We start from the raw sequence: 12,429 nt of genomic DNA on the forward strand, positions 1-12,429 counted from the left end.
GGACCAGGAACCCTTCTATCCTAGAGACCTCACCAGAACATATCAGGGGGTTCACCAAGTTATCTGCTACAGGTTCACATGTCTGGAAGCTGACAGGCCCCGAGTTCCCCCCCAGAATCCCTTCTAGGTGATTAACTGAGTGCTCAGGCACTCAGCTATATTTCTGTCTCCCTTGCTTGGTCTTGCTCTCTCTCTGTAAGAATGAAACTTTCTTTTAGTTATTTATCATTTTTTAAACATATCAGTTTTTAGTTCCCAGCAAGAGAATTTGGCCAGCTAATGCACCCATCCAGTGAACATGCCTGGGGTAAACATGCAGGGATCCCCAGGAAAGGAGAACAGAGTTTTATTGGGGATCCTCATTAACTGTCCATTTCACATCTTGAATCATTCATCGTTGCTGTAAGAAACACCCTGGTAACTCTTCACAGTTCTTTATGGAAATAGCCTATTGAAAGATGAAAATCTGAGCCATTTTTATTTCTTTATTAGTACATATTTGCATGCAGTACATATTTGCATGCAGTACATAATGATTACATTCATCATGGGGAGTTGGCACACATACATAACCTCTTAATTATTTTTATTTCCCCTCACTGAACCATTTTTGAAGCTTTGTGATTCCCTTTTTCTTTCTCACTTCAGCTGTTTCACTCTATGTTTGCACATTAGATCAAAGAAATCGGCTGGGCAGATGTTGGAGGTTGGACTGGACAAGGAGGGTCCATTCTTGGGACAAAACGGTAATTTCCAAGTATTAACTCTCTGACCTTCTCTTGAGGCAGGCGGTGGCACCACTGAGCTAAATCCCAAGGCCTACTCTGACCTCTTCTTAAGGAAGAAGAAAGGGGCTTATTCTAGAAGAGAGTATCTGGGTGTCGATGCTCCTTCTAATTTATTGTAAAGAATTCCTAAAGGAAGAAGTTCTGGGATGGTACCTGTCTTTACCCCCAAGAACTTGCTCATGTTTTAGGCAGCAGTGGATGAATCTCAGAGCTTGGAAGGAGAGGTTTACTTGGTTCATAGTTTCCAGTGGGTTCAGTCCAAAGTTGGCTGGCTCCAAGGCAGAAACACTTGGAGGAAGAGCATGGGGGAAGAAAGCTGCCCATTCTGTGGCAACCAGGAAGCAGTACACCCCTCCAGCTCACACCCCCAAGTGACTGGCCTCCAACCAGATCCCACCTCCCAACAACACATTCAGCTACAAAACTCATCAATGGTTGAATCCACTGATGAGTATAGCACCCCATGATCCAGTCACCTTCCAAACACATGAGACCATGGGGGCATATTTTAGATCAAAACCCTAACACTTGTGAACATTTTTCTCTAATAATTCCTTACTTCCATTTTTTTTTAGACAAAATGGTGTGCAAAAAGCCTCTGTCTGATGTAGGTCATAAAGATGAGTGATGATACTGAGCCCTTAGTAACCGCACTGCATAAACAAGCACTTAAGCTTTGCTAAAGGAGGCTCCTGTTGGTAGGAAACACAGAACTGAGCTGCATAGTGACATGAGGCTCAGATTTCCACAGCTGAAGAAATGACCGGAGTAATTCTGGTATCAAAATACATTTTTCTAAATTACAGTAAGCTTCATTGTTCCCACATAGCTGAGGTTAGGATATTTTCACAAGGTGTCATATTTAATTTAAATCTAAGTCTTTTTCATCATTGATTATCTCAAGGATACAACTGTTAATATCAGTCCTCATTATAGTATACATTTTAATATACAAGAAGTAGTTTTTAGGTAAATCTTAAAAAAAATGTTGGGTTCCATGTAATTGTGGTATACTATTCCAAGGAAATCAAATCAATCCTTTGTGCTGCTTTAAAAACAGAACCCCAGTACCACCTGGCTAACAGTGAGGATTCCACGGGGCTGGAGTAGATCTCTAAACTTTCCTGTGTCCGCTCTTACCCATTGCCATGGTGCTGGACCTCTGGGTGGAAAACTCTAGTTAGAAGTAGATGTGTCTATAAACACATGTCCAGGGCTTCTGCAAACTGGCCCTGACACCCCAAGTGTGGGTGTGCTGGACATTGCTCTTGAGTGGTTAGGAGGAACAAGTTGGCAGTGCTGGACATATTCTGAAGATGCTTTAAAAACTACATCAGAAGGTTTGAGGGATTTTTTCAGTTAGCTATGTCTACTTGTCTTCCAATTTGTGATGCTTAAATATTTTCACCCTAAAACTTACAAAAATACCAAAAATATAAGCACTTTATTTTTTCCAGTAAGCATGAAAGATGAGGGATGAATGTTGAATGGAATCTTGGAATGGAGCATAGCCAATTATCATTTACCTGACACTGCATTTGTTGATCATGTCATTTGAAATAGATGACAACAGGAGAGGAATAGCAAGTGTAGGTGGATGTGGTTTTAAATGAAATTAAATTGAATAATATATACATAAAGGGTATTTGGAAACTGAATATTTTCATTTAAACAGTTACTGGTAGTAACTACAAGCTATTATGGTTAATTTTCTTTCTAATAAGGCAGTAGAATTCTTTTTAGTTAGAACAATTAGTTGGAACACTTTTCACTTACTTTTGAAATACTCTTAATACGTGATTCCTGGCCACTGCTGCTTTGGGAAACCATTCCCTAGCACTCACTCCCTAAGCTGCCTTCTGCCAACCACGATGGCAGGAGGGAAGCAGCTAACTGTCCACTGCCCTTAGTGCCATAGAGTTTGGCCAGGGAAGAGAGGTGGGAGCAGAGGGCTGGGGGGCAGAATGGTTTTCAGTGGGTTGACCAGCATGATGCATATTATGATAAGTATGAAGCTTGTAAAACTGTCTGACCTCTCCTCCTGGTCTGTTCTAGTACCTTACCTGGGAAGTACTTGGAGCAGATCGCTGAACAGATTCATGTCCATAACATCAATGCCCTCTTGATCATTGGTGGATTTGAGGTACAGTATTGTTTTAGTTTTGTGGTCTGAGTGATAACCCTGGGTTGGCTTCACATAAACATAGTGCTTCCTGACTGGTGTCCAGGAACTGGAATTACAGTTCCTGAGCCCAAATGTCACTGGCTAGTTGTAATACAGACGAATAAATGGTGGCAAGATATGGCATAAGACTGACCTAGTTCCAGTAAAGCAATGTACTGGGGAAGCAAAGGCATGGCTCCTTAACTGAGCCTTGTCTATTCCATAAGTTCTGATTTATTTCCAATCTGTGGAAATGCATCTCTTGAATTTGAAGTCAGTTGTCTCTTTAGAGAGGAAACTAGTTATATGGTTTAAATTTCCTTTATAGATTTTTTAAATCTTGTATAGTATTGGACTATAGACTTTAGTTACATCTTGTTCAGTAAAGATCAGTCCCATGGTAACCTTTTGAATAAAAAATGTGAGAACCTTAAAGAATCAAATTGTCACCAATAACAGATTATTTAGTCCTGCTGCTAAATGATAATGTCTATTTTTCTCCTTTGTGCTTAGAAAACTGCTTATCCTTGTCTGTGGTCTTAATGCATCTCCGTGTTGATTTTTTAGTGGTCCATGGTGTCCCACTATGTACCCTGTGTGCTGTGGTAGAAGTGGCTCCCCGAGGCTCCCACGCCCTTGCTTCTGGTGCCCCGCCTCCATGTGCCCCTCTCCCCCTTCCCGGCCCCCTCAGTCACACACACTTATCTGACAGGCCTACCTGGGACTCCTAGAGCTGTCAGCTGCCCGGGAGAAACACGAGGAATTCTGTGTCCCTATGGTTATGGTTCCTGCTACTGTCTCCAACAATGTGCCCGGTTCCGATTTCAGCATCGGGGCAGACACAGCTCTGAACACTATCACAGACGTAAGTGCGTGCGTGCCAGCAAAGCAGGTGCAGCTGATGCTAACCCAGGCTCTGGCCCTTTTATCTACCAGTGCACTAGAAATAGCTCCTGCCATCCACCACACAAAAACCTAAATGAACTCTTTTATTTATTTATTTTTGCACAAAAATACATTAAAAAGTCCTTTAGGCTCTGAAAATTATTGATGTAGCTCTCCAAATTTTTACCATTGTCCTGTGCAACTGCTGGGCTGACATCTCATCACTTTCGAGACCCATGAAGTTCCAGTAAGCTTCCGTAGCCCAAGTGGATCAGATCACAGTGTTTTGCAATTCGATAATCATTAAAATTACTTGGGGTTTTTGGTTTTTTGTGTTTTATTTTGACTGAACCTAGGGCCAGGGATTTAGCTTAGTGGTTTCGACGCCTGCTGTGCAAGCGCAAGGACCCGAGTTTGATCCCCGGTACCAAAAAAAAAAAAGGAAGCATATTTTGACTGAACTTAATGTATTTCCAGCCTATAACATCTTATTATGATAAATTTTGAGTTCAAGGTTCTCTGCTTATTGCTTAAGGGTAGACATTGAACTAAATATCTTTCAATTTTATTCATTGACCTGAATTCATTGTTTTGGTTATGGCCCTTCACATTATTTTTCCACTGGTAAATTGGTGATCTTACATTGCATCCAAAAAATATTGATGCTGTTTTAGATTTTTTTTAATTCAATGTCTTAAAATTTTTTCTGTGATTCTCAAGTTTTTATTTTCCTTAGGATCTAGATCTTGTAAATGATGTTTTTCTAAGATTTTGTTTTCTTAAATTCTTGGTATCAAACTTTATTCCTAGTACTGGTAAATAAAAGCCACCCAAAAAGCTTTAAAATTCAGATGGTGAGTATTGCTTAGCACTTATTTCTTGCTTTTCTGAACTTCCTAAGACTTCCTCAGTTTCTTTACTAATGCATCGTGTCCAGTGTCTCCTGGAACCGATGTTTATTTATTCGCCCCCACTAACCTCTTACTTAGATACTGCATGTGCTTTCTGGTGACTGTTGTTACAGCTTTTGCTGCTATTGACTGATTCAGGCTCTTGATTAATTTTCATTTGTGAATATAAAGATGAAGATCTCCCACAAAATGAATTTTATCTTTTTTCCCTCTCTTTTTTTCTGCTTTAGTTAGATTTTAAGTCTGCATAAGCTGCGTTTGCAGAGAAAGAAATTAGAGCTTTTTTTCTCATTGTCACCTAATTAAATTCACCTTAGTGGCCTAGGTGGGGATCTGGACAGCTGTCGTTTGCAGTTAGTGGGAGTGAAGCTTCTGTAGGTGCTGCCAAGATTGGTGTTTATCTGAAGTTGGTGTTTGTCTACTTGTTGATATTTGATATTCACTTTCAGGAATGAAGGAAAGATTCTCTCATTTTATAATTCCAAATTCCTGTGCTATAAGAATTGTTTTCCCCGAGATTTTAAATATATAGTACATATATAGTGGAAAATCTGAAAACCAAAATATGTAAGGGATAATCTCCAAATTATCTATCCCCTTTCCCTTTTACTTCCTTTTGAGGGATTTGGTAAATGTTCTTCAATTTAGTACTTTATTCATTTGAGTTTTTCAAGGCTAGACTGACCAGTGATAATGTTTGAGAAAGAAAAAGAATGAGTGGGTAGTTTACATTCGTGATGAATTCAGGCACAATCGTACATGGTAAGTGTGTGAATGTCTCTGTGTGTGTGTTCTGTTGCTGAGGCTCCAAAGAGCTGGATCGTCTTGGTTCTGCTGTCTCAAGGTGGGTGCCCAATGCTGGGCCAGTCAAGATACCCCCAGCGAGTGCTGCAATTGCACCGGAGCCTGGTAAGAATGAGAAGACAGCTAAGTGTCCTTTTGTGTTTCCTGAAGGTAAAAGGGTCCAAAGTACAAGCATGGTACCAGTTTCTTCAAGTGTTCTGTTTATAAACAGTGAGGTTGATTCCTTTTTAGTAGTTCAGATTTGGTTCTGAACTAGGCTAGGCTGACCATAACAATGACGGGGGCTGGTATCATCACACCCTGACCACAATCACTGCTTCTCATACACCCCAGGCCCCACTTGGCCTACTCGGGATACTCTGGTCTCCAAGCTGATCACCTACACCCTTTGACTTCAGGTGGAGGCCTTCTGAGAGACACAGCCAGTGTCCTGAATTACCCTGAGAAAGAGCCTGTCCTGGATTAACCCTGAGCTAGGCTAGTCCTCAGTAAAGTAAGTGAAACTGCTTTTATAAAAGTGCTGAGGAGTCCAGCAAATAGTGTGGGCACTGGCCAGTGGCCTCTCTAGACAGTTCTGATGTAGGATGCCCTACAGTAACTGCCACAACCAGAGTCCAAGGCAGAGCCCGTACAGAGACCCCCAACCCCCAAGGGGCCACGTACTGAACTCTGCTGGAGGTGAGGGCTGGCTGTGGTGTGTTCTGGGGAGACCCTGCCCACACTGTGCCATCATACTGTCTTGTGTCACTTGTACTGACTGTCTTGTGTCACTTGCCTACTGACCGCTCCAAGGACTAACCCACTGCAGGTCCACAGAACATTGTCCAGAATCCTTGGGCCACACCGGCACTTGAACACAGAATGTTTGGATTGCAGAAAGGTACTACAAGCACATACCATTTATTACAAAACACTTGTAGGGAGGCCTCAGTCCCATCTGATTCCAACACTAATATCTCTGATGGCTCCTATTCATTGTCCATGGCTGGGGATTTAGTTCAGTGGTTCCTCTGCCTCCCTTGCAAGGGGAAGACCCAAGTTCGATCACCAGTACCCAAAACAAAACAAAACAAAAAAACTAATATCTCTGCTGCAGATTAGACTATTACATTGAGAAACAGATAAGACTATAAAAGGGCCGGTTGGGCCTGCCACCAAATAAATGGTTTATAGAAATTCCTTGTTCTGTTGGGAGCTGCTTGGATTTAGGAACTATGGGTAAGTGGACCTGCATTCTATCACTAACTCGGTTTTCACCCAAGGCAGATAGTTAAAAACCTCTGCCTATGGGCTAGCTAAAGAATAGCTCAATTTCTTGACATTAGAGCCGAATGGTTTCACACTGGAATTCCCAACTGACTGGGTTCTTGCTGATCTGTCCTGCTTTTAATGTAAGCACTGCCCAGGGCCCTGAAAGGAAAGCTTTCTCCAGAAGGGAAGTGAATTCTCCTCACAGAGCAGAGAGGTTGCAGAAGCTTGGGGTCCCCAGTGACAGGCCTGTGGGTAACGTAATTGCATGCCTTCTTTGTGTCCCCCTTCCGTGGCAGCACGTTTCTGCCTGCAGGGGACCCCTCTCTGCATTGGTGATACCAGTCCTTTGAAGTGCTCCTGACAGCCATGTGTTCTCCCCACCCTTTGCCTGCAGAAGTTACAGGATTGGCATTGATTGTACTTAAACTTCCCAACCTAATTGGCTTTCTCCACCTACTCTGAGATGCCAAGAAGCGAGCCACTGTTCTGTCTAATGACTAACACCATGATGCCACTTCTGTCCCCTGCCTGATGCCTGCTTTGCTGCTTGCTTTGCACCACCCTAACTCAGCTGCTTATGACCTCCTCCTTTGGGGTGAGGGGTACAAGGACAAGGCCATGCCATGTGGCCCATGCATGATTGAGACACATCCTCCTCCCTGCATGGATGCTAATCTGGGCATCCCTTTGGCTGTGTTGATCTGCATGAAACAGCTTCACCCTGGTGACTCAGGTCCCTCTGACATCCTGGAGCCCCAGCCCACACCCAGTGACCAGCAAGTGATGTGCCTGTGCCCTGCTAACCTCCGTGGCCCTGCTGCTTCAGGCTTTCCACAGTGTGTTCATGATGGCTCAGGCGAGAGACAGCCACGAGGAGTTTTGCATTCCTATGTGCGTCCTGGCTGCTACTCTTAGCAACAATGTCCCAGGCGCAGACTTTAGTATTGGTTGTGATACTTCCCTGAATGTGGTTGTTGAGGTAAGAAAACCCTGTTTCTACTCTTGCTTTGTTTTGTTTTAACCATGTGTTTCTTTTGCCTTAAGAAGACTGCCTGTAGGGCCCAAATCCCATCATGGAGTCTTTGTTCTCCCCCATCCCAACCTAAGCAGAAAGTGAAAGGGGAGCCAGTCATGTGGCTACAATCCCAGCTACTTGGGAGGCTGAGGCAGAAGGATTGCAAGTACAGGGCCAGCTTGGACAACTGACCAAGAATTTGTCTCAAAATTAAAATTAAAATAAGGTCTGAGGATATAGCTAAGTGGTAGAGCACTTGCCTAGCATGTATGAGGCCCTGGGTTCCATTTTAAGCATTGCCAAAATAAAAATTTTTTTAAAAGAAAGAAAGAAAAAGGAAACTGAAAGGCAAAATCCATTTGAATAATCTTTCAGAATGAATGGACCAAATTTTTTACCCGCCCCCATTAGCTTGACTCTGTAACAGGATAATTTGCCCTAGTTCCTCTTGGGGGAAGCAACTAAAGATAAAATGTTCTATATAATGTTTTCATAATAGTTCTAAACCACCTAAGCAAGGGGAGCTGTGAGCATCATTTCTGGTAAGGCCTTTTGCTTCTGTCCAAAGTCTAATAGCAAGAGGTGTGACACTAGAGGGGGGCTCATAGAGCAAGTCACAGAAATGTGCACAAGGGGATTTGGATGCTGGGTGAGTATGAAAGCTCCAACACAAAGCATGCTGATCTCTCTGTGCAAAAGGAGTCACAGCTTGTTACCCTTCCTGGCACATCCTTCCTAGTGAGATAAGAGGCACTCTAGCAACTAAAGTCACCCTCTCCCAGTAGAGTGCTGTACCAGGGACTGATCCCAGGAGGTCCCAGACATGGTGCTGACCTTCACACTGTAGTGCACGTAACTTAGAGAGCTCTCACGAGCCCAATATGCTGACCCCTCTGCGTGGGATGTAAGGACTTCTGAGGTAGCTCCAAAGGCCTTTGCTGCAGGGTGTGACCCACACACAACAGGAAGAAGGATATTGGCCATTGTGTGGTGACTTCTGACTCACTGACCACTACAGTGGCAACTGCTGGCCTTTTACTTTAGATATTCCAAAGTCTGCAGGGTGAAATCACAACTTTTTTGGCTAAATTCCTTAGTTCAACTTGGCTCAGAACCTCAGAGAACAGCAGTTTCATTCCTGGTTCTCCTAAGTTGAATTATAAGGCAGAAAAAGGAGAACAAAGGTCTCCAATCAGGCCCAGCATCCTAAATCTCCACTAGAATTTTTGCACTTACCTCTTAAACTGATAGACACCTTTTAGGTGTCTCCATCATGCTTGTTCTTGGGGTGTCCCCAGCAAAGGGACAGCCTCCTAGAGGCTGGCCTCAACTCAAGACCAAGGTAGAAGCTCCCTTAGGCACAACTTCCCCTCCTGAGAGTTCTGTTGCTTTGCATGTTGAATAAGATTAGAGACAAGCAGTAAGCCATCCCCCATCACTGAGCGCTGTGAGGGCTCAAGCCTTGTCCTGGCTTTCTTCTTTAACACCTCCCAGGGTAAAATTTACCACCTCAGAAGCTTTAACCCCTCAATGCACATGGCATAGACCACCCTGGCTGCACTGGCAGGGAAACGAGCTTCACTTATCCAACAGAGGGTTGTGACCCATTCTCCCCACTGCCCAGCCTCTGCCCCATCTGGTCACCCAAGTTCAGCAGTCATCCTGCTCCCTTGAAGGAATCTCAGTCATGGGGAAATTAACCTAGTTCATTAGAAGGGCAAGCATGTTCCCACACTAAAGTCCACTGGGTTTGGTTTTGTTTTGTATTTTTCTCCTCTCTTAACTCTGTAGTAAACTCTACTTTATCATTTAACCTTTTGTTAATATTCTTCAGCAACTAGTATAGCGACATGGTGGCAATGTTTGAACTGTAGCTTGGAGCAGTGTGACTGCTTGCATAGGCTTTCCCCTAGAGAATCATTCATATGTGACCTAGGCCACTGGTGCTTGATGCTTATTGACAAGGACGGCTGGTGCTGCCCGGCAGGCCCAGCTATGGCTGCTGTCTACACTCCACACAGTGGGGATCACACTGCCTGATTCTTCTACCCCAAAACAACCAAGGCCACCAGAGTATGGTCAGATGGCATCTGCACTATGGCTTTTCCTTGTCTCCACTTTGAGTAACTGAATGCGACAAGACTGGAATAGCTTACTATTTTTAGAAGAAGCTAATTCAATCCTTCAGATACAATCTGGGTAACAAGAGAATATTTAGACTCCAAGCAAAGGCAGATGATTGCAGTTCAGCTGTCATTATTTTTAGTCAGTGGCATACAGAGAATCGGGCCTTCGCTCAGTTGTCAGGTTCACTTAGTGTACATTATGTCTCACTGCCAGCCCAGCTGGATCAGTTTGAGACACGAGGCCTCACAACACAGCCCCTTTGCCAGGAGTGTTTGTTTACCGTTAAGTGATTAAGACATTGTTCTTTGCATTAGCGACAATAACTCTCCTTAACATGGGCCTGTGCAGGTTGGTGACAAGGTTAGGGCCCCATCTCCCTTTCTGAGTTCACTCAGAACCATAGGGACAAGTTTAGGGATTCTGTAGGATTAGGCCTAGTTTGGCTGATGGATGGGCCGGATGATACAGGCCTTTATTTCATCCAGTGACCTTTTTTTTTTTTTATTGTACCGGGGATCGAACTCGGGACCTTGAGCTTGTGAGGCAGGCGGCGGAACCACTGAGCTAAACCCCCAGCCCCCAGTGACATTTATTGAGTACCTACTCAGTTGGGGGCACAGCTGGCTGGTAATACTGCGATGTGTAGTATAAGCCCAGCCCAGGATTCCTGCTCTCGTGGAATTTGCATCTAGTGAGAAATACAAACCCAAATCAAATAATTGCACTTGGGATTCCAGGAATATGTACTGGGATGGTTTCTATGAAAAAAGGACACAAAGGTCATGTGAGCCACTATCAGGGGCAACTGTCTTGTCCTGGAGATTGGACAGCATTTTCCTGTGGAAGTGACATTAAACTGGGTGGAAGCTAAGTAGGCAGGAAGGAGCCTGAGTTTCCTGTGACGGTTGTAACAAATGACCACAAACTTGGTGACAAAAAGCAGTATTCACTTTGCCGCAGCCCTGCAGGGCAGAAGTCAGGGAGCTGAAGTAAAGGGCTGGGCTCCTGAGAGTTCCTTCTTGTCTCTTCTAGTTTCTAGAGCTCCATTCTTTGAAGGCCATAGGCCCTGGCCTCTCCTCTGTTCCCCAAACCAGCGAACAGCGTCTTGCTCCCGTGCTTGGTGAGCTGCCTCTACATCCAATCTTACTGTGCCTCTCTCTTCTCAGAACACACATGGTGGCACTTAGGGCCCACCTTGATAATCCAGGATAATCTCCATGTGTCCAGATCCTTAACGTACTTGTGTGTAAGGGAACATTTCCAGGCCCCAGGGATTAGGGTCGGGAGACCTTTGGTGCTTCTGTTCCAGTCCCCCACCATGTCTGGAGACCAGCACACATGAAGGCCCCAAGGACCACAGCCCAGCACATATCTGAGCCAGGACAGCAGCTGGAGGCGAGAATGGCCAGGGAGGGGTTCCATCAAAAGGCTTTGACGCAGACTTGAGGAAGTAGTAGTTAGGGAAATGTTTTGAGTAGGGCTAGAACTCAGTCAGGTTTTTATAGATGGACCTCGGTTGTGTGTAGACAGATTGGATGCCAAGTGCTGGGTGAGAGGCTTTTACAGAGTCCCAGGGAAATGAGTGGCACCTAGACTGGGATGATTGGTGGGAGGTGGTAAAGGGATTTTTCTTGTTTTTCTGGGCCCTCATGGAGGGTGGACAGCAGGACGTTTCATTCTGAGACCTGGTGGCTGTTCGTTTGGAGGGTTTCTCTGGGTGTCTTTGTCCAAGAAACTACTATCTGTGACTAGAAGTAGCCTAACCATGACATAACCTCCATGGGTACATGAAGATTACCAAAACCCAAATGTCACAGGGAGCTTTTGAAAAGAAAAGTGAACAGCACAGTGATTTCCATTAACACTCCCATATGATCTAACTTCACAGCAGCACAGTGTTGTCCTCCTGTGAAAGCACCAAGGACACATTCAAAAAGCAGAGTGAGCTGGCTTGAGGAAAAGGGTAGTGCCAAACCAGGTCCCCTCCAGACTAGCCACCATGGGTACTGGAGTGCGTACAGGGCAGTTGTCACATGGAGGCAGCATCCTGGCAGCTGTGTGCACTATCCCTCCTTCTGTCCAGTGCTCCTGACTGCACGCGCAGGCTTGGTGGAGGGACTTGGTGGCTCTGGACGGAGGAGCAGTGTGCATCTGGCACTGGCCAAGGTCCTGGCATGGAATAATTGATCTCTTCTATCTGTGACCAGACATGTGACCGAATCAAACAGTCCGCCAGTGGGACTAAGCGTCGTGTGTTCATCATCGAGACCATGGGGGGCTACTGCGGATACCTAGCCAACATGGGGGGACTTGCGGCCGGAGCCGATGCCGCCTACATTTTTGAAGAGCCATTTGACATCAGAGACCTGCAGGTATGTCATTGGGGCAGGCTGCTGTGGGCACTGCTCACTTTAGGATCCATTCGGTGCTGCTAAATGAATGCTCATATTTATAGTTGTTTGCTTTTGAGGGCTAGAGATGGTA

General features: G+C 44.7%; 1 protein-coding gene across 3 annotated transcripts in view; it reads left to right on the top strand.

Moving 5' to 3' along the window:
* Pfkp (phosphofructokinase, platelet) overlaps positions 1 to 12,429 on the top strand; it is a 65,268-nt gene that overhangs the window by 43,179 nt on the left and 9,660 nt on the right. For 2 of the 3 annotated variants that reach the window (XM_004854572.4, XM_087181950.1), the window contains 4 exons: positions 676 to 746; positions 2,844 to 2,931; positions 3,665 to 3,817; positions 12,153 to 12,317. In XM_004854572.4, coding sequence (XP_004854629.1) covers positions 676 to 746; positions 2,844 to 2,931; positions 3,665 to 3,817; positions 12,153 to 12,317 — 477 coding nt within the window. The remainder of the gene's footprint in view (positions 1 to 675; positions 747 to 2,843; positions 2,932 to 3,664; positions 3,818 to 12,152; positions 12,318 to 12,429) is intronic. The other variant, XM_013075785.3, reaches the window with a different exon arrangement.

The sequence above is a fragment of the Heterocephalus glaber genome, unplaced genomic scaffold (assembly GCF_053883595.1).
Source record: "Heterocephalus glaber isolate CG9 unplaced genomic scaffold, H.glaber_assembly_v1.0 deba00001472, whole genome shotgun sequence".
NCBI classification, from domain to species: domain Eukaryota; kingdom Metazoa; phylum Chordata; class Mammalia; order Rodentia; family Bathyergidae; genus Heterocephalus; species Heterocephalus glaber.